Consider the following 21,853-nt stretch of genomic DNA (forward strand, 5'->3'; position numbering starts at 1 on the left):
CCAAAAGCCTTGATTTTCTTCAAAAGATGACCCTGCGCCTTAGACGCGCGTTATAAATCAATATGTATTTGATTGTACTGTATATATTGAGCCAAAATAGTGGTGCGTAACCCATGCAGCCTCTACCGTCGTGCCTTATAATGTGGTGTGCCTTATATTTGGAGAAGTTTTATATACTCATACATTATACAGTATTTGGAAATCTTTTTCATTGATTGAAGTTGCGCCTTATATATATACAGTAAAGTCTCGTTATATCGATATTCAAGGGAGTCCGGAAAATATCGATATAACCGGGACTATCGATATATCCGACCCTGTTTGCATGTAATTTTCTCAGTGCGTGCATAGAAATAGTATCGATATAACCGGGACTATCGATATATCCGATATCGATATAACGAGACTTTACTGTATATATATATATATATATATATATATATATATATATATATATAAAAGCTCTGCCTTATATATGGAAGAAAAAAATTTGAAAATACACTATTGATTGGGTGTGCGCCTTATACTGCCATGTGCCTTATACACTGGAAAATCCAGTACACACATCATATATTTAAAGGACAACCGACACCTCCGGACAAGCTGCGTCCACAACCTGCAAAATCACCCAAAATGATCTCCACCGAGCGCGTTCTACAAAGATTCCACCGCATGGAGCGACAAAAAAAACTGAGGAGCCATTTGGGAGCCAAAAGAGCCAGATCTTTTTAGTGAGCCGAGCCAAAAGAACCGCTCTGAAAGGACCACACTAGAAGTGGAGTCTGCTCGGCGAACTCAGGCCTCGTTCTGTCGACGTCGCTTTGCGACTCACGAGAATCCCAGAGAGCCGCCTCACAGTTGCAGTAACACGTGTGAGCTTCCGCCCTATTGCGTGAGGTGGAACTGCCCCGGGGTGCTGCTCAGCTTGTGGCAGGCCATTTTATCAAAGACAAACTAAATGGCCGCTAAATATATTGGAAGTGCACAGAGTCTTTTACAATGGATGGACTAGGAAACAGGAACATATTTTTAAGTTAAAAAAATAATGAATGAAAAACAATCAACCAAATGATGTTTTGAAACTGCTTTGCTCTTCTCTCCACATTGATTATTTTCCCACCAGGCGGGCACATATTTGCAAGCTCCTACTTTGAAGACCGTTTCAAAATTCTGCTGCCGCTGCGCCCCTTTGGCGAAGGTCTTTGATGCGATTTGGACTTCCGTGAAGCACACGGAGTTACCGGGTGCACGAAAGGCACCCTTGCTCGCCGAGTGCCGATCAGTCCGTGTGCTTTACTTGTTGGCGTGGCCCGTGCGGATGTGCGAAGCCAAATGGCACTTATGGGCGAAGCTTTTGCCGCACACTCCGCAACTGTAGGGCTTTTCTCCCGTGTGGATTCGCATGTGCTTGACCAGCGTTGCCTTTTCGGCGAAGGTCCGGCCGCAAGTGGAGCATCCGAAGGGTTTTTCTCCCGTGTGGATTCGCATGTGCTTGACCAGCGTTTCCTTTCGGGCGAAGGTCCGGCCACAAGTGGAGCATCCGAAAGGTTTTTCACCGGCGTGCGTCATCATGTGCGTGACCAGGGTTGCCTTTCGGGAGAAGGTCCGGCCACAAGTGGAGCATCCGAAGGGTTTTTCACCGGCGTGCGTCATCATGTGCTTGACCAGCGTTGCCTTTCGGGCGAAGGTCCCTCCACAAGTGGAGCATCCGAAGGGTTTTTCGCCCGTGTGCGTCATCATGTGCGTGAGCAGCGTTCCCTTTTCGGCGAAGGTCCGGCCACAAGTGGAGCATGGGAAGGGTTTTTCGCCCGTGTGCGTCATCATGTGCCTGACCAGCGTTGCCTTTCGGGCAAAGGTCCGGCCACAAGTGGAGCATCCGAAAGGTTTTTCACCGGCGTGCGTCATCATGTGCGTGACCAGGGTTGCCTTTTGGGCGAAGGTCCGGCCACAAGTGGAGCATCTGAAGGGTTTTTCGCCCGTGTGCGTCATCATGTGCTTGACCAGCGTTGCCTTTCGGGCGAAGGTCCCTCCACAAGTGGAGCATCCGAAGGGTTTTTCGCCCGTGTGCGTCATCATGTGCGTGAGCAGCGTTCCCTTTTTGGCGAAGGTCCGGCCACAAGTGGAGCATGGGAAGGGTTTTTCGCCCGTGTGCGTCATCATGTGCCTGACCAGCGTTGCCTTTCGGGCAAAGGTCCGGCCACAAGTGGAGCATCCGAAGGGTTTTTCTCCAGTGTGCATCCTCACGTAGAACTCCATGTTTTCTTTCAGAGAAAAGTCCTTGCCGCAATCCAAACAGCGAAAAGACTTTTCTCCCGTGTGGGTTTTCACATGTCTGACCAAGTAGGAATTGTAAGGGAACTTTTTACCGCAAACGGAGCAGCGGAAACGCTCCTTCGGGGAGGGACACTTTTGGCGTTTGCGGGACCTTTTCTTGCCGGGGACCTTTTTCGGAGAGCCCGGCAACGTTTCCTCCTCGCTTTGCCTGTCGGCGTCCGACATTAGCGCCAGGAGGTCGTCTGGCGGAGACCCTTCAGACCACTCGGGCGATTCGACTTCACCCGCTTCACTTTTCAGGCGGCCACCGGTCAGGCTGAAATCGGCCTCAAAATGGGAGGAGCCCCGCAGACGCTCCGACTCCAAACCGGAGTGCCCCCACAAACGGCGAGGGGGAGTTTCTTCCAGACCGCCGATCATCCGCCGCAGATCTGCGGGACACAAGCAACGCGAATACAGTGTGGGTTTTCGACCACAATCCGTTCCAGAATCATAAGTGGCCCTTTGACGCCCCCCTGTGGTCTCCCTTCTCCCATTTCAATTTGCTCGCTGAACCCAAGTCCAATATGATACCGGAATAATACAAGTGGTCCTTAATCGGCAGTACATTTGCACCTAAAAGCTAGCAACCACTCATTTGACGACAATGAGGTTAAAATCTTAGCGAAAGAACATAGATGGTTTGAAAGGGGGGTAAAAGAAGCGATTCTTATAAAACAACAAAATCCTTCATTAAACCGGTCTGGTGGGGTGAGGTTCAATTTGGATCGTTCATACAATAGCCTGCTTAGGCAAAACAGGTTAGGCAACATTCGTAATGCTGTTGAGGCGATACCGGTGGGAGTGGGGCAAATAGGCCAGTCGTTAGTCAGGAATGTAAGAACAATCAGTGGGGCCACAGGGAGTGGTCCTCTGCTCCCCCCAACCTGAGAGTAGGGACCTATCATAGCTGTGTCCGGCGCCGCCATAGCTGGACATTAGGGATATATACATAGGGCCGATACGACCAGTCAGACTTTAGTTCGCAGACGAAGCCTCTTGGATAGGAGGCGAAACGTCCGAAACCTTCAAATTTGTACAGATGACGACTGAAGAAACCTTCTCATCGATAGGGGAGCAAACCTATCAGACAAACATTCAGCTGCTGGAACGAGGAGCTAACCGGAGTTAGTGATGGATAGAGCTAACCGGAGTTACCGATGGATAACTGCTGTCATTCATACGGAAGTTCGTAACTCTTCATCTTAAAAGTTGAAACAGCGTTTTGCATGCACAACCAGTAAACAATCTCCATTGATGTTGACATCTTGTAGCTTATTATTTGTTATTCATGTCCTTATATGCCACATATCACCCAATTGATGCTAAATTGCTTATTCGCTGAGCTTCATATGTCGTATCCTTCACCAAGTTTTGTCGCTTACGGCTCGAATTGATACGGAAGAACTTCTTTAAACGATGGTAAACATTTACGCTTTCCTCTTCACAACTACAGTAATACCTCGTTTTACAAACCCCTTGGCTTATGAACTTTTCGGTTTACGACCGTTAAATTTATGAAAATTTTACCTTGGCATACGAACTTTTTTCCGGATACACACAGAGCCGCCACAATGAGTGATGTGACGTTCGCGAATGAGCCCGTTCTTCTAACAACAAAATGGCAGCCGGCTTGTTTTGGTCCTCTATTCCCCGCCCCCAGTTTTTGGTTAAAGCCACGTCATTGGTAAAGAAAGCAGCAGTGAGAGGAGGTGGTTTAAACCTTAAAGAGACAGACAGACGATAGTGAGAGAATTTCAACTTTGATAGTTAAAAGGCAGAGTGTAGGCTGTAAGGTTAAAATATCCCATCAATCAAGGCTCCACAAACAACCCGCACAAGCCATCTGTCCACTTGATGCAAAAAGCTATCAACCCAGCTAAACAGAACACAATTGATGAAGAACTAGATGAAATTATCGCAGAGAAAGCACCAACAAGGGATCATTCCTCAAGATGGTGAAAGAAGAAAGCTATGTTCCTCATCAAGTTTTTAATGCTGAGGAAAGCGGACACTCCTTTCCATCAAGCCATCAACGACCATCACAAAGGTAAATAAAACAACTTTATTATACAGTACAGTTTATTTCTTTAATTATAATACCATAGTATATTGATTATACTTAAAATAAGGTATATTTTGTGTAGATTTAAGGCTTAGAAAAAATAGAAAGTAGAAAATTATGTTTTATGGGGACCTGGGAACGGATTATTCTTATTTTAATGGTTTCCTATGGGAAATTTTTGGCATACACACTTCGCCTTACACACTCTGTCTGGGAACCAATTAAGTTCGTATGCCAAGGTATCACTGTACCTCCATTTTTTGTCCCTTACGAACTCTCTGCAAGACCTCGAACATTCGATGATGTCGCTTTGACGGCAAACTCAGCGCTGCAATGGTTTTTCTCTGGTATGTTGTCTCATCTCAGACTTGTTGCCCCTCTCTAAAAATTTCAATCCACATCAAAATCAAAATGTTTTTTTTTTTCATTTGTCTGATCCTAAAACATAGCATCCTTTACAGCAGTGGATCAGGGACATCATGGTGGAATGTGCACGTCTACTACAAACTAAATGTTGAAACCAAACACGAAGCTGTCGCACCCATTGACGAAAAGAGATTGTCTCACATCTCCTTTCCCACATAAATCCGCTTCAATTCCAAGCCGCGACAGTTCCACATACATCCACATTAAATTAGGTTCTATTAGATTAGCCTTAATTAGTCTCATCTGTGGAGGAATTTACATTTCACAGCAACAAAGTTATGAAAGTTGGAAGAAAGGAAAATAGTAGAAAAACAAACTACAGGAGCTGCTGTAAAGGCAGCCACTCGCGGAGCCATCTTGAAGTCAAAACAACAACAAAAAAGTTATTTATTTATTTAGTTATTTGGTTTAGCCTTCATTAGCCCATTTCGCGGTAAGATCAGAGGATTGTCATCAAATGGTGAGTATAGTTTTTGCTTTTTTGAATGTTGCTGTGCCGATGACCATTTTGTGTTTGGGAGCCTTTTACTGAGCGAGTTGCTTGTTCTGTAGCCGCAAAGGGACATAAGTCTTCTTGTGCCGGTCCCAAGCCCGGATAAATACAGAGGCTTGTGTCAGGAAGGGCATCCGACGTCAAAGCTTGGCCAAAACAAACATGCGGATCAAACCTCTAAAGCTGGAGGACACTAATTTGCTGTGGCGACCCCTTGAAGGGAAAAGCCCAAAAAGGAAAAGAAGAAGTACAGTGAGACCTCAACTTACAAACTTTTTGTCTTACAAACGTCAGATTTATGAAAATTAAACCTTATAATAAGCACTATTTTCATAATACACACCCACCACGGCTGGCGGAGTGATCTTCGGCAGAAGCACACGACCGAACAGCACCAGAGGTTAAGTTACCAACAGTCCTTATGGAAGGTGACTCTCCTTCCATAAGCCATCAACGACCATCAAAAAGGTAAAGAAGACTTTATTTTACAGCAGTTTATTTCTTTAATTACAGTGCCTCTCTTTCCAAACAGCAATTCCCTTTGACCTTCGACCTCCAACGCCATTCCATCAAGCCATAAATGACCATCACAAATGTAAATAAAGTGACTTTATGATACAATGCAGTGTATTTATTTCATTACAATACAATAGCACATTTATTATACCTAGAATAAGGTATGTTGTGTGTAGTTTTAAGGCTTATTTAGTTGAAAAGTATATTTTATGGAAACCCGGGAATGGATTATTCCCATTTTAATGGTTTCCTATGGGAATTTTTTTTTAGATACACACTTTTCGCCTTACACACTCTGTCTGGGAACCAATTAAGTTCGTAAGTTGAGGTCTCACTGTAGTCTGATCCTAAAACATGCCCAGAATCGAGCTGCTGAAAATGTTCTTTGCGCCTGCGACTTTACAGCCGCCATTTTTTGGAGTATGTGTCGTTACCTTCACAATCGGGTGGTGGAAGTCTGTCGTCGACACTTTCCTCTGAGATGCCATCTTGCGGCAAACTGCTGACATGGGCCTCTTCCTCTTGAATGTGGGGGACTTGTGGATAGTCCAAAGTGGAGCTCTCTGATTTCACGTCTCCGATTAGCTGATTCACGTCTGAAAGAAAGAAGAGAGAGAGAGTGTTGTTGTGGAAGCGGGTTCGGTAAATGACATTCACATTGGCTCCAGTATCCAATTTGAATTTGAGATGAATGTCGTTCACTTTCAATGTAGTGATCCAATCTTTTCTCCTCTTTCATCTTTGACACCATTCACATAAAGTTCCTCGCCTTCATAATGATCATCTACTGCAGGGGTGTCAAAGTCATTTTTTCCGCGGGCCACATTGTAGTTATGGTTTCCTCTCGAGGGCCGTTATGAATTTGGGGAACCCATTAGAATTTTTAAATCCCTTCAAATATTACATATAGAGCACACAGCAAATTAATGAATAACTCGTTTTCAAATCTCAAGTCAAGAATAATGACTTTTATTGTGGTTGACATCCAAAAATATGAAATTTTGGCTCAGATTTTAGCAATCATCATGGAATTTAACAAGTTTGATTTGCTTTCGCGGGCCGAAAAAAATGATGTGGCGGGCCGGATTTGGCCCGCGGTCCTTGACTTTGACACCTGTGATCTACTGCATCGACCTTGCCTTTTATTTCTTGGTTCCTGCAGCAACGAGCAAAGTGATTTGCTTTGTCGCCGTTTTTACATATTTTCCCATATGCCACTTTATGGGATGTTGCGTACCATGAGTACAAGATTTTTGTTTGAATATATCTTATTTTTATTGGGTTGTCTCACTCTTGCTTTCATCTCAGCAGTCTTGTTTTGTTGAATCTGTGTGCATTTCTTTCCACTGCATCCACATTGCAGCTAGCATCATTTAGCAGCTCTTTAGCCTGTGATTTAACAGTCTCAGCGACTCTACAAGGCTTTTTCCAGGTCCAGATCTGATTCTCTGAGTCGCCTTTCTCTCAGTTTATTGTCTGTAATGCCACAGCCTATTCTGTCTTTGATCAGTGATTCTTTTAATCCACCAAACTCACATGTCTTTGATCTGTTTCTCAGCTCATTTGCATATTGGTCACTAGTTTCTCCAACTGTCTGTACACGTGAAGAATCTGTGCCTTTCAAACGTCACATTGTGTTTCAAATTGCAGTAAGCTTCAAACTTGTCCATTATTTTTGAAAGCTTCATTTTGTCATCCTCAGCATAAAACGTGAAGTTTTTTTGGAGACCTCTAGAGCTTCCTCTCCCGCAACGTGCAAAAACATGGATGCTTTCATCTTTGAATGGCTTTCATCAGCTCCAATTGCAGACAAATACAGTTCAAAACGTTGCTTAAATCTCTTCCAATTTTCAGCCACGTTACCTGTTAGCTGCGGAGCTGTGGGTGGACGAAAAGCTTCCATTTTTGCCGTTTTCTAGCGGTGGTGGTGCTCAATGTCTTATTCTTTTTCCACCGTGGAATCTTCCGTTCCAAGTCCTTTTATCGTCCTCTTGTTTTCAGACCAATTCTGACACCATGTGTTTCTTAGTATAAGCGGGTTCGGTAAATGATCCAACTTCTGGATAGAGTTGTGGCTCTTTCTTTGGACGGCTGTGTGGTTGGAGGGAGAAGGCAATTGACATGTGCGTCTCTCGTCGGCTTTCATCAGACTGACTTGCAGCAGCGCACATGCTCCTTTGTTCAGGCATCACTTGTAGAACAAGCAAATACGATGTGCTCATATCATGACATGCGCTGCATCATGCATCCCAACATCCATTATCCGATTCAAATTTCCAAACAAGGATTTTTTTTATTTTTTTGATTTGGATGATATTTTTTAATCTAACATCTCATCAGAACGACAGTCCCATTGGTCTGGTTGCGGGGGTGGGGGGGTTGTACTTATCTAATAATGTAAAATGGTAATTTTTGATTGCGCGTTACTTTTATTTCGAAGGTGGTGAACAGCCTTTTCTGTGGACAGATTTCCGGGATGCAGAGTAGTCACAAATACTGACTTGACGCAAACTCGGACTGCGGTCGACATCCATTGACCAAATTCTCCTGAATTTGTCGGCGACGTGCTCAAAACGCAGATCGGAGCTCGGTTTGCTCTTTCGTTGAAGCTTGTGTCCGATTAAAGTCGTCTCGGTCTCCGTTGGACTTTCGAGGCTTTGTTTAGCTTAGCCGACTTTGCTAGCAGCTAACAAAGAGGACCTCGTGCTCAACGCATCGCTCCGCAGAGATCGTAAGCGAAACATTTTGGAAGTGTCGTGTGAACAATGTACGCAAGAAGGACGCCAGAAGACGAGAAGGTCCTTTGTGCAGAAAAAGAGGACCACAAGGGACAACGTCAACTCCAGGACGCCATTTGGAGGATGCAGCCAAGAATTGTTCTTCACAGATTAGGTTGGCCTTTACTGCTCGTCTTTCTTGTTTTCAAGTCTTTTTGAATATGCTTCGTGTATTGTTTTTTTGTACACACGCGCTCAAATAAGTAACATACCATGGCTGTAGGAAATCACAAGTGCAAAGGCAAAAAGCTCTCATCATATATTTATAGAATCAATAGTCTCGAAACTTGTGCGACATCAGGACTTTTGTTTTTTTTTTTAATCTCACATCGGATCAGAACGACAGTCCCATTGTTCTATACCTGAGGTGGTTTTGTGTGCCTTCGACCTGGTCTGGTTGCGAGGGGATGGGGGTGGTTTTTATTTAATAATGTAAAATTGTCATTTTTGATCAGAATCATCTTTATTGCCAAGTATGTAGAACACACAAGGAATTTGTTTCCGATCGAACACGCTGCACTAGTATCATAACAAAAATGCAATGAGGCTCTATACAGTTCCATTTGGGCTAATGTTCAAAGAGTTCATGGCTTGGGGGAAGAAGCCGTTTAAATGTCTGCTGGATTTGGTGCGCATGGACCGGTCGCGCCTGCCTGAAGGGAGTAGCTGGAAAAGGTGGTGGGCAGGGTGCGGAGGGTCCAGTAGGATTTTCCGCGCCCTAGTTTGGATTCTTGCAGTGTGCAAGTCCTTGAGAGTGGGTAGGGCGGTGCCAATGATTTTTTCCGCCGTCCTAACTGTCCGTTGAAGTCGGATTTTGTCCATTTTTGTGGCGGCCCCGAACCAAACGGTGATGGAAGAACACAGGATGGATTCGATGAGAGCCGTGTAGAAATGTTGCAGCACCTCCTGTGGCAGGCCATGCTTCTTTAGCAGCCTCAGGAAGTACATTCTCTGTTGGGCCTTTTTCGGGATAGAGTTGGTGTTGACCTCCCACTTCATGTCCTGGGAGACTGTGATTCCCAGGAACTTGAAGGTCTCAACGGTTGATACAAGGCAGCTGGATAGTGTGAGGGGTAGCTGTGGTGATGGATGTTTCCTGAAGTCCACGATCATCTCAACTGTCTTGAGCGTGTTCAGCTCCAGGTTGTGACGGCTGCACCAGAGCTCCACCTCTTCCACTTGTTGTCGGTACGCAGACTCGTCGCCGTCTTTGATGAGACCGATGACCGTGGTGTCGTCTGCGAACTTTATGACTTTGACAGCTGGGTGCATTGAGGTGCAGTCGTTCGTGTAGAGAGAGAAGAGCAATGGAGAGAGGACGCATCCCTGCGGGGCTCCAGTGCTCGTGGTTCGTGTTGTGGATGATATATTTCCCAGTCTGACCTGTTGTGTCCGTCCTGTCAGGAAGCTGAGGACCCACTGGCAGATCGTAGGGGACACTCCAAGCTGGAGAAGTTTGGGGATGAGGAGTTCTGGGATGATGGTTTTGAACGCAGAGCTGTAGTCCACAAACAGGATCCTTGCGTAGGTTCCTATGTTGTCGAGGTGGTCGAGGATGTGGTGCAGTCCGATGTTGACTGCATCCTCCACAGACCTGTTTGTCCGATAGGCAAACTGAAGAGGATCTAGCAGAGGTCCGGTGATGTTCTTTAGGTGGTTCAGCACGAGGCGTTCGAAGGACTTCATGACCACAGATGTCAGAGCGACAGGTCTGTAGTCGTTCAATCCCGAGGGTGCTGGTTTCTTTGGAACTGGTAGTGGATTCCCCAATGCTCAGTAATTCTTCCCTCGTGTAACTGAGTCGCAAAAAACAATTGATCTTTTTTGTTGACTTTTTTTCTGTCTCTCCTTCATGCTATTCTGAAACCGTTTTCATTCTGTCTGGGTGAACGCGTTGTTGCCTGAATTATTTTGAAACATTCTTTTAAATACACGTCGACTCGGTGTACATTGGACTTTCTGGGTCTCGTTTAGCTAGATGCTAACAAAGGCCTTTGTGCTCAACGCATCGCTCCGCAGAGATCGTAAGCGAAACATTTTGGAACTGTCGTGTGAACAATGTACGCAAGGACACTGTAATTATATGAACAAATCGTATTTGCTTCTTCGACGAGTGATGCCTGGCTACAGACCAAAGGAGCATGTGCGCTGCTGCAAGTCAGTCTGATGAGAGCCTACGAGAGACACACATGTCAATTGCCTTCTCTCTCCAACCAAGACGGCAGTCCTAATAAAGAACCTCAACTCTATCCAGAAGTTGACCGCACCCGCTTACACAAGGCAACAACCCCTCTTTCTTTCTCTCTGTCTTCTTTCTTTCAGACGTGAATCAGCTAATCAGAGACGTGAAATCGGAGAGCTCCGCTTTGGACTATCCACATGTATCCAACATTAAAAAGGAAGAGGAAGAGGGCGATGTCAGCAGTTTGCCGCAAGATGGCGTCTCCGAGGAAAGTGTCGACGACCGACTTCCACCACCCGATTGTGAAGGTAACGACACATACTCCAAAAAATGGCGGCTGTGAAGTCGCAGGCGCAAAGAACATTTTCAGCAGCTCGATTCTGGACATGTTTTAGGATCAGACTTCTTCTTTTCCTTTGGGTTTTTCACCACAGCAAATCAGTGTCCTCCAGCTTTAGAGGTTTGATCCGCATGTTTGTTTTGGCCAAGCTTTTACGTCGGATGCCCTTCCTGACACAACCTTCTGTATTGATCCGGGCTTGGAACCGGCACAAGAAGACTTATGTCCCTTTGTGGCTACAGAACAAGCAACTCGCTCAGTAAAAGGCTCCCAAACACAAAATGGTCATCGGCACAACAACATTCAAAAACGCAAAAACGACACTCACCATTTGATGACAATGCTCTGATCTTACCGTGAAATGGGCTGATAAAGGCTAATCCAAACCAAATAGCCAAATAAATAAAAACAAATAAATAAATAACTTTAATTTTGTTGTTGTTGTTGTTTTGACTTTAAGATGGCTCCGCGAGTGGCAGCTCCTGTAGTTTTTTTTGTAATATTTTCCTTTCTTCTGCCTTTCATAACTTTGTTGCTGTGAAATGTAAATTTCTCAACAGATGACTAATTAAGGCTAATCTCATCGAACCTAATATAATGTGGATGTATGTGGAACTGTCGCGGCTTGGAATTGAAGCGGATTTATGTAGGACAGGAGATGTGAGAATATCTCTTTTCGTCAATGGGTGCGACAGCTTCGTGTTTGGTTTCAACATTTAGCTTGTAGTAGACGTGCACATTCTACCATGACGTCCCTGATCCACTACTGAAAAGGATGCTATGTTTTAAGATCAGACAAATGGAAAAAAAAAACAAATTTCGAATTTGATGTGGATTGAAAATTTTAGAGAAGGGGAAAAAAGTCTGAGATGGGACAACATACCAGAGAAAAACCCTTTCAGCGCTGCGTTTGCCGTAAATGTGACATCATCGAATGTTCTAGGTCTTGCAGAGAGTACGTACGACCTTAATTGGTTCCCAGACAGAGTGTGTAAGGCGAAACGTGTGTATCCAAAAAAATAATTTCCCCTAGGAAACCATTAAAATGAGAATAATCCGTTCCCAGGTCCCCATAAAACATCATTTTCTACTTTTTCTAAGCCTTAAAATTACACAAAATAGACCTTATTTTAAGTATAATAAATGTACTATGGTATTATAATTAAAGAAATAAACTGTACTGTGTAATAAAGTTGTTTTATTTACCTTTGTGATGGTCGTTGATGGCTTGATGGAAAGGAGTGTCCGCTTTCCTCAGCATTAAACACTTGATGAGGAACGTAGCCTTCTTTCACCATCTTGAGGAATGATCCCTTGTTGGTGCTTTCTCTGCGATAATTTTATCTAGTTCCTCATCAATTGTGTTCTGTTTAGCTGGGTTGATAGCTTTTTGCATCAAGTGGACAGATGACTTGTGCGGCTTGTTTTTGGAGCCTGATTGATGGGATATTTTAACCTTGCAGTCTACACTCTGCCTTTGAACTATCAAAGTTGAAATTCTCTCACTGTCGTCCGTCTGTCTATTTCATGTTTAAACCACCGCCCCTCACTGCTGCGTTCTTGACCAATGACGTGGCTTTAACCAAAGACTGGGGGCGGGGAATAGAGGACAAAAAAAGTCGGCTGCCATTTCCTTGTTAGGCTCGTTCACAAACGACACATCACTCAATGAGGCAGCTCCGTGTGTATCCCAAAAAAAGTTTGTATGCCCAGGTAAAATTTTCATAAATTTAACGTTCGTAAACCGAAAAGTTCGTAAGCCAAGGGGTTTAAACCGAGGTATCACCGTAGTTTTGAAGAGGAAAGCATAAATGTTTTCGATCGATGAAAGAAGTCCCACCGTCTCAATTCGAGCCGTAAGCAACGAAACTGGTGAAGGACACGACATATGAAGCTCAGTGAATAAGCAATGTAGCATCAACTTCCGTGATATGTGGCATATAAGGACATGAATAACAAATAATAAGCTACAAGATGTCAACATCAATGCAGATTGTTTAATGGTTGTGCATGCAAAACGCTGTTTCAACTTTCAAGATGAAGAATTACGAACTTGCGTATGAATGACAGTGGTTGTCCATCGCTAACTCCACTTAGCTCCTCGTTCCAGCAGCTGAATGTTTGTCCGACAGGTTTGCTCCACGATTACGACTATTGCTCTCCTTCACCACTAGAAAGAAGCAACTTTCTACCGATTGGCTGATAGAATGACAGCGGTTATCCAAGCGGGGATTCGCGCACTCCGGGGAGCTCCTCGGCTGGCGCTATACTGCTCTGCTGTGTTGGGAATGCTGCATTGTTTGTCTGCTGGGAATTTGTGTCAACTTACACCTTCTTTATGCGTGTTACCGCAATTGGCTGCAACACGATTCACCATTGCATTATTTATGTAGTTTTCCTTCTAATTTTGCGATCAACACGGTGTTTTCAGATGAAAAAAGTACCCAAAATGCATCGTGTGTCGCTTTTTCGGTCAGGGGCGTTCCCTCTGTGACGTCACTTAGGGCATCGTCATCCACTTAAAAACAAGACTTCATGAATATTCAGCACAAGTCTTCAAACGTAAGATATAGCTTTATGCGCTGGAATATTTGTAAAATGTGCTCAGTAGCATTTTCATGTCATTTGAAGTCATTTTACAAATTATGGATGCAACTTGTCCGGAGGTGTCGGTTGTCCTTTAAAGTGTCTTTGAGTGTGATGAAAAGCGCTTTCACATCATCAAATGTACAGTAAAGTCTCGTTATATCGATATCGGATATATCGATAGTCCCGGTTATATTGATACTATTTCTATGCACGCACGGAGAAAATTACATGCAAACAGGGTCGGATATATCGATAGTCCTGGTTATATCGATATTTTTTCGGACTCCCTTGAATATCGATATAACGAGACTTTACTGTATTATCTGTATCATATCGGACTTGGGTTCAGCGAGCAAATTGAAATGGGAGAAGGGGGACCACAGGGGGGCGACAAAGTGCCACTTTTGATTCTGGAACGGATTATGGTCATAAACCCAAGTTTGACTGTATTTGCGTTGCTTGCGTCCTGCAGATCTCCGGCGGATGATCGGCGGTCTGGAAGAAACTCCCCCTCGGCCGCCGTGGGGGCACTCCAGTTTGGAGCCGGAGCGTCCGCGGGGCTCCTCCCATTTTGAGGCCGATGTCACCCCGACCGGCGGCTGCCTGAAAAGTGAAGCGGGTGAAGTCGAATCGCCTGAGTGGTCTGAAGGGTCACCGCCAGACGACCTCCTGGAGCTAATGTCGGACGCCGACAGGCAAGACGAGGACGAAACGTCGCCGGGCAAAAAGGTCCCCGGCAAGAAAAGGTCCCGCAAACTGCAAAAGTGTCCCGCCCCCAAGGAGCGTTTCCACTGCTCTGTTTGCGGTAAAAAGTTCACTTGGAAGTCGCACTTGATGAGCCACATGAAAACCCACACAGGAGAAAAATCCTATAGCTGCTCTGATTGCGGCAAGGCCTTTTCTCGGAAGGAAAACATGGAGGTCCACGTGAGGACGCACACGGGAGAAAAACCCTTCGGATGCTCTTCTTGTGGCCGCACCTTCGCCCAAAAAGCGACGCTGGTCAAGCACATGATGACACACACGGGCGAAAAACCCTTCGGATGCTCCACTTGTGGCCGGACCTTCGCCCGAAAGGCAACGCTGGTCACGCACATGACGCACGCCGGTGAAAAACCTTTCGGATGCTCCACTTGTGGCCGGACCTTCGCCGAAAAGGCAACGCTTGTCAAGCACATGATGACACACATGGGCGAAAAACCCTTCGGATGCTCCACTTGTGGCCGGACCTTCGCCCGAAAGGCAACGCTGGTCACGCACATGATGACGCACGCCGGTGAAAAACCTTTCGGATGCTCCACTTGTGGCCGGACCTTCGCCGAAAAGGCAACGCTTGTCAAGCACATGATGACACACATGGGCGAAAAACCCTTCGGATGCTCCACTTGTGGCCGGACCTTCGCCCGAAAGGCAACGCTGGTCACGCACATGATGACGCACGCCGGTGAAAAACCTTTCGGATGCTCCACTTGTGGCCGGACCTTCGCCGAAAAGGCAACGCTTGTCAAGCACATGATGACACACATGGGCGAAAAACCCTTCGGATGCTCCACTTGTGGCCGGACCTTCGCCCGAAAGGCAACGCTGGTCACGCACATGATGACGCACGCCGGTGAAAAACCTTTCGGATGCTCCACTTGTGGCCGGACCTTCGCCGAAAAGGCAACGCTTGTCAAGCACATGATGACACACATGGGCGAAAAACCCTTCGGATGCTCCACTTGTGGCCGGACCTTCGCCCGAAAGGCAACGCTGGTCACGCACATGATGACGCACGCCGGTGAAAAACCTTTCGGATGCTCCACTTGTGGCCGGACCTTCGCCGAAAAGGCAACGCTTGTCAAGCACATGATGACACACATGGGCGAAAAACCCTTCGGATGCTCCACTTGTGGCCGGACCTTCGCCCGAAAGGCAACGCTGGTCACGCACATGATGACGCACGCCGGTGAAAAACCTTTCGGATGCTCCACTTGTGGCCGGACCTTCGCCGAAAAGGCAACGCTTGTCAAGCACATGATGACACACATGGGCGAAAAACCCTTCGGATGCTCCACTTGTGGCCGGACCTTCGCCCGAAAGGCAACGCTGGTCACGCACATGATGACGCACGCCGGTGAAAAACCTTTCGGATGCTCCACTTGTGGCCGGACCTTCGCCGAAAAGGCAACGCTTGTCAAGCACATGATGACACACATGGGCGAAAAACCCTTCGGATGCTCCACTTGTGGCCGGACCTTCGCCCGAAAGGCAACGCTGGTCACGCACATGATGACGCACGCCGGTGAAAAACCTTTCGGATGCTCCACTTGTGGCCGGACCTTCGCCGAAAAGGCAACGCTTGTCAAGCACATGATGACACACATGGGCGAAAAACCCTTCGGATGCTCCACTTGTGGCCGGACCTTCGCCCGAAAGGCAACGCTGGTCACGCACATGATGACGCACGCCGGTGAAAAACCTTTCGGATGCTCCACTTGTGGCCGGACCTTCGCCGAAAAGGCAACGCTTGTCAAGCACATGATGACACACATGGGCGAAAAACCCTTCGGATGCTCCACTTGTGGCCGGACCTTCGCCCGAAAGGGAACGCTGGTCACGCACATGATGACACACACGGGCGAAAAACCCTTCGGATGCTCCACTTGTGGCCGGACCTTCGCCCAAAAGGCGACGCTGGTCAAGCACATGATGACACACACGGGCGAAAAACCCTTCGGATGCTCCACTTGTGGCCGGACCTTCGCCCGAAAGGCAACGCTGGTCACGCACATGATGATGCACGCCGGTGAAAAACCCTTCGGATGCTCCACTTGCGGCCGGACCTTCGCCGAAAAGGCAACGCTGGTCAAGCACATGCGAAGGCACACGGGAGAAAAACCCTTCGGATGCTCCACTTGCGGCCGGACCTTCGCCGAAAAGGCAACGCTGGTCACGCACATTCGAATCCACACGGGAGAAAAGCCCTACAGTTGTGGAGTGTGCGGCAAAAGCTACGCCTGGAAGGTCAGTTTGGCTTCGCACATCCGCACGCGCCACACCAACAAGTAAAGCACACGGACTGACCGGCACTCGGCGAGCAAGGGTGGATTTCGTGCACCCGGTAACTCCGTGCGCTTCACGGAAGTCCAAATCGCATCAAAGACCTTCGCCAAAGAGGCGCAGCGGCAGCAGAATTTTGAAACGGTCTTCAAAGTAGGAGCTTGCAAATATGTGCCCGCCTGGTGGGAAAATAATCAACGTGGAGAGAAGAGCAAAGCAGTTTCAAAACATCATTTGGTTGATTGTTTTTCATTCATTATTTTTTTAACTTAAAAATACGTTCCTGTTTCCTTGTCCAACCATTGTAAAAGACTGTGCACTTGCAATATATTTAGCGGCCATATAGTTTGTCTTTGATAAAAGGGCCTCCCACAAGCTGAGCAATACCCCGGGGCAGTTCCACCTCACGCAATATGGCGGAAGCTCACACGTGTTACTGCAACTGTGAGGCGGCTCTCTGGGATTCTCGTGAGTCGCAAAGCGACGTCGACAGAACGAGGCCCGAGTTCGCCGAGCAGACTCCACTTCTAGTGTGGTCCTTTCAGAGCGGTTCTTTTGGCTCGGCTCACTAAAAAGATCCGGCTCTTTTGGCTCCCAAATGGCTCCTCAGTTTTTTGTTGTCGCTCCATGCGGTGGAATCTTTGTAGAACGCGCTCGGTGGAGATCATTTTGGGTGATTTTGCAGGTTGTGGACGCAGCTTGTCCGGAGGTGTCGGTTGTCCTTTAAATATATGATGTGTGTACTGGATTTTCCAGTGTATAAGGCACATAAGGGGCACACCCAATGAATAGTGTATTTTCAATTTTTTTCTTCCATATATAAGGCAGAGCGGACTATTAGGTGCAGCTTCAATGAATGAAAAAGATTCCCAAATACTGTATAATATATGAGTATGTAAAAGTTTTCCAAATATAAGCCACACCACATAAGGCACGACGGTAGAGGCTGCATGGGTTACGCACCACTATTGTGGCTCAATATATACAGTACAATCAAATACATATTGATTTATAACGCGCGTCTAAGGCGCAGGGTCATCTTTGGAAGAAAATCAAGGCTTTTGGCTGCACCATATACACTGGAAAATACGGTACTTCATTATGTTTATGGTTTGTCCATCAAAACTTGAATGCCGAAAGTCATCTAATCGAAAGTAATCTACCTATCTAGTTTGCTATCGATTAGTTATATGGCTACCTAGCTTGCTGTCAATCTATTAGCTATCTGGATGGCTCACTAGCTATCTAGCTGGCTCTCGATTAGTTATACGGCTACCTAGATAGCTGTCTATCTATTAGCCATCTGGCTGGCTCGCTAGCTATCTAGCTGGCTATCGATTAGTTATACGGCTACCTAGCTTGCTGTCTATTAGCTATCTGGCTGACTCGCTAGCTATCGATTAGTGATTCGGGGACATATCTCGCTGTCTATTAGCTAACTATTAGCTATCTGTTAGCTAGCTAGCTTTCTATCTATTTGAGTTACTTCCTGGTTATAACGATTGTATCTTTTTTTAAGTTTGAAGAGTATCACCTCTTATGTCTTTTTAGTACACAAAGTGTTTCCTGTGAACCGAATGCATATCTGAAAATTCAACATGTTTGTGATTCGCTGAGGTGAACCGTCTTGAATGTTCACGTGGATGTCGTTCAAATTGAAGTTCGTTGATGTCAAGCCATCAAGATGGAGGTTCGATGCGCAGATTTCAAGTGACAAACAATACCTTACAATTGTTTGTACTTTTCAAACGAGATTGATGATTTTTGTTATTAATTTTTGTTGTTCTTTTGACCTCAAGATGGCGCCGCGAGAGTGGCTGCCTTTACAGCAGCTCCCGTATTTTGTTTTTCTACTTCTTCCTTTCATCACTTTGCTGTTGTGAAATGTCAATCTTTCCACTGCGAGACTAATAAAGGCCAATCCAATCCAAGTTTCATGATTGACAAATTGAAATATGGTTATTTTAACAGGTTAATATCTTTGACATTGATCACCATTTGGATGGTGTTTTTAGCCTCATTTTAAGTAGCTGTAATGTTAAAAAGCGTTTGGCTTGAGCCCCTGACCAGGACTTTGTCCTGGACCGACCAGGGCCTGCGGTTCGGCACTTGGACCCCGGCGCATTACTCGTTTTTTCTGGTTTCAAACGTTGGCAGGTATGTCAAAATAGGAGCTTGTAGATACGTGCCCGCCAGGTGGGAACATAATCTACATGGAGAGGAGCATGGGAGTCAATTTTTGTTGATTGTTTTTTATTTCATTTATTTAGTTTGACAAGAATAAATCAGGGAGCGGCAGCACATTTACTAACTAATATTGCTTTTAAATGGTCTTAATAACATCATTATTAAAAGAACATCAACAGTACAAGTCGAGTCGATAGAAAGCTTCACTTTCACTTATTTGACCTACGACGACTACTCCTGCCACGACTACTACGACGACGACAACTAATAAGAATGATGTCCATGTTGCTCTTTTATTACTTTTATTAATTACGTCAGTGAGTGGCTATACACGCACCTTGTCGCTTTCATACGCGAAATGTCAGTGTCTGAAACTCATGACAAAACGTTACTGGACACGAGGGTAGGCAACTTTTCAGAGTTGTCTGCCCTTGTGTCCAGACAACCCTGAAAAGTTGCCTGCCCGGCCATAAAATTGCCTGCCCCATTTTTCACAACTTTAAACACAATAAGACGACTAATCGCAAAAAAAATAAAACAAAACATTGTTGCAAACTATTAAGGAATGTTTTTATTAAGGATATACCTACCTCAATTGCTCCCTAGCTTAATTGATGGTAAATATCCCTTGCTGATGATTTTGTTCCAGTCGGTCATTTGTCCATACACTACACATTTTGCACAATGCAATGTTTGCGTTGCGTTGTCTGCTAAAAGCTACGTGAACTCCTCTTTCCACGATGCGTTGAATGTACGTTCAATTTCTAAGCGCCTTTCAAAACTCTCAAGTACACTTTACATTCACGGGATAATGTACGTTTACGTTTTGTAGCGTCATAAATTTTGTTAGCTTCTTCTGAATCTTTCTCCTGGGGCTGAAGTTCTATGCGTCTACTTTGGAAAATGATATGCAAATGCACGCCCTTATAACTATCGGGAAGCGCAAAGCAGGCTTCTGATTGGCTGCAGTGCCGAGTATGCAAATTAATTGGATTTGCCTTTATTAGTCTCGCAGTGGAGAAATGTACATTTCACAGCAGGAAAGTTATGAAAGTAGAAAAGCAAAACACAGGAGCTGCTGGAAAGGCAGACACTCTCGCGGCGCCGTCTTGAAGTCAAAAGAACAAAAAAAAACTAACAAATAACATGACAACACAAAGACACAGAAAGACATTCATTCTTAAGCATACCACAAAGACACAGAGAGACATTCATTCTTAAGCACTTTCTGTACCCTCTTTGTTACATAAAGCAGTTCCAGATGAAAGAGGAGAGGATCAAAGCGTCTCTTCACCAGTGGATCAGAGACGTCATGGTGGAATGTGCACGTCCATATACGCATCGGCGCTCTGCGCTGACGCTGCTTTCTTCTTATCGCGGGCTCCTCAAACCATGCATCCATCCAACCGCAGACTGACCAACAGCACCGACCTTTCCGCTGAACAAAGCGGGGCTGTGAAGATGCTGCCCATTACAGGCGCAAAAAAAGCACAATGGTCCCTTTGGTGTCCAGCGATGACAGTCAAATGGCTCTGACCTTCCTCCCATTCAAAAACAGTACTGGCATATCCATGCTGCCGAAAAGGCGCAACCGCTCAGCACAGTCTCCCCCTTGATGAATGTCGTGGTCAAAAATGCTGAAAAACAATCCGTATCCGTTCCACACGACGCACAACAACACAAAGTGACAAAAGAAAACACAAAAACAACAAAAAAAGCAAGGCTCATCAGAGCACTTGCTGACTGCTGTCTACTCGGGCGCCATCTTGGACTCCTTATATCCTGATATCCTTAAATTGCGAAACTAACTGAAATTCAGACATTTCGAAATCGAAACAATTTCTTCTGATTTCGAAATCTTTGTTCAAACGTTTGCTTTCTTAAATAAAGCAAACGTTTGATTTGAAAATATAGCTTTCTTTTTTTTTCTTGAAGAAGTTGTCGGCCACCCGGGCTGAGACGTTTTGTAAGTTATACGCCTGACGGAAAAATTGGACGGCCCGGGCGTCTGGGCATATGCTACTTCAAACACTAGTAATGTCCATGCGAGGGACATTACTCGTGTTTGCAAGGAGCAAGTCCTCCATGATGCTCTCCTTCGCCGAGTTCGAGTCCTTGCTCAAGCAGAAGCGCTCCAGCGTCTGCATTAGCCAAGCTGACCCGGGAGTACATGAAGCCGATTTTTTGTTTCAAAAACTCAAACGTTTTGAGTTTTTGAATGAGTCCTGCGTTTTTAATTTGCAGTAGATCAATACTTTTGAGTTCATGGCAATCGTTTACTCAAACATTTTGAGTTCACGGCAGGAAGCTGCGTGATAACGTCACTGCGTGCTCTCATTGGACGCCATTTAAATTCTCAACGGCTGAATCTGGCAGAGACAGACGGATTATTTATTTTAAATTAGGGTGGAAAGACAAACAATCGTGTTTAATATACTATATATGTATATTCCAAGGACCCAGTGTGTCAATGCTGTAGTCGCTCCACAGGAAAGGAATATTTTGGAAAGTCCGTTTGGGGCTCTTGCCGCCTTTGCTGCTAGCAAAGATGCTCGTTTGTGGTCATGCTTGCGACTGAGGACATCATCCACCGCTCGAGCCAAGGACTTCTCCTAATGTTACGAGCTCTTTTGTGGTAAGTAGGATTTTTTCTTAAACGTCTCGTTTGTAGAAAGACACAGCAGTGTTATTAAGAGAATTGTACCGCGCAGGTTTGTTTGGGCGGTGGTGGAGTAACACCTATCACGAGGTGATAAAAAGTTATGTTTGTGTCGGCGAAGGTCTGAGAATAATCGTCAAATGGGTGTTAAATTAAGTTTTATATGAAAATTATAAGGGTCACCCGAAATCCGCCACACAGATGCTGCAACGCCAGCAGGTTGGTGCTTTGAGTTAACGTTGTTTTAAACGGCAGCACAATAAG

General features: G+C 45.5%; 2 protein-coding genes across 2 annotated transcripts in view; one reads left to right on the forward strand and one right to left on the reverse strand.

Annotated features, from left to right (window-relative positions):
- Positions 1-467: 467 nt before the first annotated feature.
- The window catches only part of LOC148899792 (uncharacterized), a 130,591-nt gene continuing 109,205 nt past the window's right edge, over positions 468-21,853 (reverse strand). The window contains exons 4-6 of the mRNA XM_088995224.1: positions 7,215-7,227; positions 1,675-2,164; positions 468-1,506 (exon numbers count right to left, since the gene is read on the reverse strand). Coding sequence (XP_088851350.1) covers positions 1,294-1,506; positions 1,675-2,164; positions 7,215-7,227 — 716 coding nt within the window. The 3' untranslated portion in view covers positions 468-1,293. The remainder of the gene's footprint in view (positions 1,507-1,674; positions 2,165-7,214; positions 7,228-21,853) is intronic.
- LOC148899793 (uncharacterized) lies at positions 8,325-18,905 on the forward strand. The gene is made up of 3 exons (XM_088995208.1): positions 8,325-8,705; positions 10,913-11,080; positions 14,174-18,905. The coding sequence occupies exons 1-3, from the start codon at positions 8,579-8,581 to the stop codon at positions 16,750-16,752; spliced, it is 2,874 nt and encodes a 957-aa protein (XP_088851334.1). The 5' UTR covers positions 8,325-8,578; the 3' UTR covers positions 16,753-18,905.

The sequence above is a fragment of the Hippocampus bargibanti genome, linkage group LG04, assembly GCF_051943395.1.
Source record: "Hippocampus bargibanti isolate YZ-2025 linkage group LG04, ASM5194339v1, whole genome shotgun sequence".
Classification (NCBI taxonomy): Eukaryota; Metazoa; Chordata; class Actinopteri; order Syngnathiformes; family Syngnathidae; genus Hippocampus; species Hippocampus bargibanti.